This window comes from Castor canadensis, chromosome 1 (genome assembly GCF_047511655.1).
Source record: "Castor canadensis chromosome 1, mCasCan1.hap1v2, whole genome shotgun sequence".
Lineage (NCBI taxonomy): Eukaryota > Metazoa > Chordata > Mammalia > Rodentia > Castoridae > Castor > Castor canadensis.
In genome coordinates, this window is record NC_133386.1 from 16,412,628 (window position 1) to 16,418,627 (window position 6,000).

At 54.8% G+C, this 6,000-nt stretch overlaps 1 protein-coding gene across 1 annotated transcript in view; it reads left to right on the forward strand.

Moving 5' to 3' along the window:
* Positions 1-5,569, forward strand: part of Zc3h12d (zinc finger CCCH-type containing 12D) — a 28,980-nt gene extending 23,411 nt beyond the window's left edge. The window contains exons 5-6 of the mRNA XM_020173190.2: positions 2,057-2,163; positions 3,299-5,569. Coding sequence (XP_020028779.2) covers positions 2,057-2,163; positions 3,299-3,909 — 718 coding nt within the window. The 3' untranslated portion in view covers positions 3,910-5,569. The remainder of the gene's footprint in view (positions 1-2,056; positions 2,164-3,298) is intronic.
* Positions 5,570-6,000: the final 431 nt, after the last annotated feature.

The window sequence follows — 6,000 nt, forward strand, 5'->3', positions numbered from 1 at the left end:
CTAACTGACTTACTGCAAAGTTGCGCAATAGGTGGGCCAAGAGTGTGCTTAGCACACTATGTGTTTTTGGAGAGGTCCCTTATCCCCAGCTAAGGGGATGTGTGTGTGTGTATGGGGGGTTATCCAAGGCAAACGTGCTTGGGCAGACACTAGAAGCCTGGCACGTGGACACCACCTGGCACTGCAAGCTGGGACACCACTCGCACTCCGGTTTCTGTTCCAGACAGTGATGGCTCAGCTCTGTAAGGGCAGGGACTGTATCTGTTCACCTGCTGTGTCCCCAGGATGCCCAGCACACAGAGTCACAATAGTTAGCGGTACTGAAGGAGCGCATGAACGCATGGCCAGGCGAAGAAAGGATTGAGGGGAGAGGAGGAGGCATGTGAGCTGGGCTCGGGCCAGTGGCCCGTGACATAGCAGGTCCTGACACTGAAGCCAGGGAGGCCCTGTGATGCAGTGGAAGGAGCTGGGCTTCGGACCTTGCAGGAGAGGCCCTGGCCTGTTGAGGTGCTCATGGGGGATCAGCCTTACAACAGTAGTACCTGAGATCATGAGGACTAGAGAGAGTTGTGGCCCAGAAGTGGCAGCCTTACTCCTAGGCCAGACCAGGACTTGGTGCCCCAGGGTACACTGTTATCCCCCTCCCCCACCGCTGAGGATGTGAAGATGTCCTGCCATACTCCTGGGCAGATACTCAGCAGCAGCCACCCTGCAGTAACCCCCACTGCCATTTCCAGAGACTTGAGACCAGCGGCTCTCTCTGTCCAGTTTTGGCCTGGAGGAATCTGGTAACTGTGGTTCTAGAAATCCTCACTGGGGGCTGATGGATTATGGCCTGGTGACAGCCAGGGGCCCAGGCCAAGTCCTTCTGATGTGCAGACCTCAGTGAAGGGGCAGCCAGAAGGCAGGGCCTGCCCACTGCCTATGCGTGAGAGTGTCTGCCCCAGCGCCCTGGGCATGTCCCCAGAGCCCTCTTGGCACAGCTCCTGTTCCTGTGAGAGCAGGAGCTGAAGCCTTTGGGAACTTGCAATAACCGCAGCAGGCGCCTGCTCAGATTCTTGGTCAGTGCCCAACTCTGAGAAGCCGGCCGTACAGCTGGGAGCTGAGCACCAGAGGCCGCACTGGGCCAGTGATTGCCTAATTCTCCCTAGGACGGGACCTCAGCTCTTTGACTATTGGGGGGCGAGACACACAGCAACCCATAAAAACAGTCCCCCCTCCTTTCTGCAGAACCTTTGTGTGGCCTGGAAGGGTCTCCTGGGAACAAAAGTTCTCATTTAGAATGGTGGGACTCACTAAACAGGAGCTCTCCTCCTGAGGAACTGGTTTCCCCTTCGAGCCCTGAGTAAGGACGCATTCCCTTCCTGGTCAGGGCTCTGTGCCAGGTGCCAGGGAGGAGGACCAACAGTGGACAGGCTGCTGTCAGAGGACCACAAGTGTAGAGTCAGGGCAGTCCCAGAAGCTGGGATAAGCCCAGAGTCCCAGGGATTTGCAGAGGAGGGATTAGTTTGGGCATTGTGAGCTGGTGGCCCTGGGCTCTGCTTCTTCACCCACTCGCTGTCAGTACTGACCCTTCCCTGCATATGCCCTGCGTTTGGCAAGGGGTGAGGCCACAGGAGGAAGGGGCTTAAACCTGAAGGAGTTTCTGCAACTCTGACACCTTCTAGGAGCTGTCTGTTAATGCCTTGGAGGTTCCTAAACGTTCATGAGGGAAGCAGATGATGTCCTAGCAATTCTGCATCCATTTTCCTGGATAAAAATCACCTGGGCAGTTGTTAAATTGCAGATTCCTGAGCAGCTTCAGATTCCTATTAAGCAGGTGCAGTGTGAAGCCAGGACTGCATTTGCAAGAGTGGAGAGTGCTTCAAGCTCTCATGTATTGCCCCACAGAGGGAGGAGCTCAGGGGAGAGGAGGGCAAAGGCTTAGTGCAAAGGGAGGCTATGATAACTCTCCTGAGTGCGTGGTCCATGCCATCTGGGGTTCACTGAGTGGCTCCAGCCTGCTCCCCTCACCCCCCATGTGAATGCCAGTGGCCCCTCTGTGATTATTTTCTAGGTTCATGCCGCCTGATGACCCCTTGGGCCGCCGAGGACCCACTCTGAGCAACTTCCTGAGCAGGAAGCCAAGGCCCCCAGAGCCATCCTGGCAGCACTGCCCCTATGGTGGGTAGCATCCGGACCTCGTGAGCCCTGTCCAGAGACTGGTGTATGGCAGCACAGGGGCACAGTTGAAAGCACTGGCCTAGCAGCCAGCAGCCTGGGCTGCAGTACGTGTTCTGTCCTTAACTAGCCGTATGTTCCTGGAGAGGAACTTAACCTCTGGACTGCAGTTTCCTGACAGGGCTCCTGAAAGGATGAAGTGACATCCCAGACACTGTGACTGTGTAGGGGCTGAATGTGGGGGTCACACACAGGGCAATGCTGTGTATGAGAAGTTGGGAGGCTGTAAGCTCCAGACTCTAGTGCTCCACCTCTTCACTGAGGTCCCCTCTGCCTTAGTTCTCATCCTGTCTCACAGACAATCACAGATAGGCTTTGGTCCATTCTATTCATTAAGAGTTAGGGATTTATTTTATTTTTTATCACAGCTGGCCTTCTAGCCAGCTAACCTGCCTTAACTAAGTAATCTGAACTAACCAGCTTTGATAAGTTTTTAATGTTCCAGGGCTTGTTTTTTGTGCTTACAGAAATCCAGTAAGACTTTAGATGACATTCAAAGTCATTTCTTGTTAGAATTACAGTAACCACGCAAACATTCATGTTGGTCTGGCCTGCTCCCTTTCACTATCCAAAGTGCCTGCGTTTAGATGATGAATTATTTGATCATTTGATTGTTTTTATTAGAACATAGTGTAGGGTGAGGGCAGTGTTAGCGCAAGGGGCAATGGACAGTGGTGGAAACAAATTCGGTGCTGGAGGCTGTGCCCAGGTCTCAATGCCCCGTGTGAAAGGCCAGCTCTATCCACAGGGTCCCTGGAGGAAGAAGAGGCTGAAGGTCAACAGATCCAGAGATTTGGTCAGACCATGGTCAAGTGGAGTTCCTGGACCCATCCTTGATCTGCTGACTTGGGGGTTATTGCACCCGTCCCACTCGTGTCCCAAGGCTCTCCTCACCTCTGTCGCCTACCAGAGCCTGAGCCCTTTCTGCAGGGCTAAGGCAGCAGAGCCCGCAGTGTCTGGGGGACTTCAGGGAAGAATTTCTATGGAGACTGGCCAGGGGCCAAGCATTGCGGGGACCTCACAGCCTCTCCACGCCCCAGGTCTCACCCTGCGTTCTCTCTGCCCTGCCCCCTCCTAGGTAAGAAATGCACCTACGGCATCAAGTGCAAGTTCTACCACCCGGAGAGGCGGCACCAAGCGCAGCTGGCGGTGGCAGACGAGCTCCGAGCCAAGACATGGGCGCGGCCGTGCAGGGACGCGGAGGAGCCGCGGCCTCCGAGCGCGCGGGGCGGCCCCGCAGCAGCCCGGCCGGCTCCCCGCGAGCGCGGCGCGCACAGCCTCCCGCCCGTGGACGTGACCGCCCTGCGCGGGAGCTTCTCGAGCCTGGCGGTCAGCGACAACCCCGCCTGCGGCCATGCGCCCGGGCCGCTCGCTTCCGACAGGCTGCGTTCGTCGTCGCCGCGGGCGCATGGCGCGGCCACCGCAGGGCCACCGGGCTTCGGGCCGCTGCTGCCAGGCCCGCGCGACCACCCGGCCCCGCTCTGCCCGCAGGTCCAGCCACCCGGCCTACACGGCCCCAGGGACGTGTACAGCGACCTGCTTCCCCAGCGCAGACCGCCCGACGACCCGTGGGCCCGCCTGCCCAGCTCCGACCTATTTCTGAGTCACTCGACTTGGGCAGAGCCTTCTTGGGGCGACGGCGCCTTTGGGGGACCTTCGGGGTCTGGGCCCCCAGCCGCTGATGGCTAGTGGGACGCGCACTTCCCAGGGAGCAGTGAGCTCTGCTGTGTCTTCCCGCCCCACCAGGTGGACCTGTACTGGCCTCTGGTCCTGCCCTTTCCAACCTGGCCAAGCTCATCCTCCTCCTGGCAGAGATCCCAAAGGGCTGGCTCATGGCTGGAACCCCCCTAAGGGACCAGTGAGTGCCACTGCAAGGGATGGTCCACTCTTGCCCTGCAACTTGGGCGGGTCGGGCGGGCCGATGGTTGCCAGCCTGGGCCTGAGTAGGCTGCAGAAAGAACCTCTTTTCTTTAAAGCTGGTTGGAGGAGACTTTCTCTTCTTCCTCAGTGGTGGATGCCCAGGTGGCACTTAGTGACCCTAACTGAGGCCAGGGCCTGCTGCGGGAAGGGAGTGATTTCTTTTATGCTTGGGAGACTCCAGCTTCCATTCCAAGGTCCAAAGCTTTGTCCAAAAGCAAAGCTGTTTGCGTCCAGCTGCAAGCAGCATCCACAAGTGCCATAAAATCACTTCAGTGGGTCACCATTGAATACACAAATAGGAAATACCAGAGCACACCCCGTGAATCAGGCTAAGTACAAACTCCTGTTGTTTATATATGTGTGTCTGCCATGTGAAGTTGTCAGTCATGTGGAAGTTTGAAAAAGACTGGTAAATGAACTTGACTTTCGTTGTATCAAACAATGTTTAGACTATGTGGTCAGGGGTAGGGAGTTTTGGTGTTTGGAAGTTGTTTTGGGGGATGAGGGCTTGCTAGGCAGATTACTCTAGCTTTGAGGCAGGACCTCAGCCCCCCCCCTTTTTTTTGCTTATTGTTTTTGCATGGTGTCTTGAGCTTTTTGCCCTGAGTCTGATCGGGACTGCAGTCCTCTTGCCTAAGCCACCCGCATAGCTGGGGTTACAGTCTCAGGTCAGTACACTGGTCCTGGAAATTTCACGTTACCTGTTGCTACCCTCACCCACAAGGGGAGCCCACCCTTGTTGTGTAGGCTTTTCTGTGGGGCTGTGTGGGGCTATGGGTGTGGCAGGGACACTTGATCCCGAGGGCCTTGTCACAGGGCCTTCACCCCTTTCGAGCACACGTCATACAGCCCAATATAACACACACACACACACACACATATACACTGCTTTGCTTAGGGTTCTCTTTCTTGTTTTTCCAGCCATTCATCATGGCAGTTTCCAGCACAAGCCCTTTTAAAATCACACCTCACAGTAAAACAGGGCATGAATCAGAATGCTTTTGCCCAGAAAGCTCCAGATGAGTTACAGGATAGCTGGGTTCTCCCGGAAGTTAATCACCACCTTCATAGCAAGAGCTGTCTGGACAAGAAATGAGACAGTGCAGACATGAACCCCTGCATCCTCAGGGACCCTGGCACCTTAGGTGGTACCCACCTGTTCTTGTTACGGTGGCAGCCCTCCAGGTTGTGGCTCATTTGTTCATTAGGGGATTTGGGAGTCAGCAGTTCAGAGAGCGTTGGAGGCGCCTACCAGTGGAAACCTGTCCCCAACGCTGCAAGTTCCTGCTGTCTGGCCATCACAGGGGGAAACGCTTTCCTGTTTATTACTATGCTGTGTGTGTTGTTGGCACAGCCAAGGATACATCTCTGGTGGAACACGGTCATGGTAAACAACCCTCCTTGCAATATAGTGATGGCGTGACTTCCTCTTTTTTTTTTTTTTCATTTTTCTTTTATTATTCATATGTGCATACAAGGCTTGGTTTATTTCTCCCCCCTGCCCCCACCCCCTCCCTTACCACCCACTCCACCCCCTCCCACTCCCCCCCCTCAATACCCGGCAGAAACTATTTTGCCCTTATCTCTAATTTTGTTGTAGAGAGAGTATAAGCAATAATAGGAAGAAACAAGGGGTTTTGCTGGTTGAGATAAGGATAGCTATACAGGGCATTGACTCACATTGATTTCCTGTGCATGGGTGTTACCTTCTAGGTTAATTCTTTTTAATCTAACCTTTTCTCTAGTTCCTGGTCCCCTTTTCCTATTGGCCTCAGTTGCTTTAAGGTATCTGCTTTAGTTTCTCTGCATTAAGGGCAACAAATGCTAGCTAGTTTTTTAGGTGTCTTACCTATCCTCACC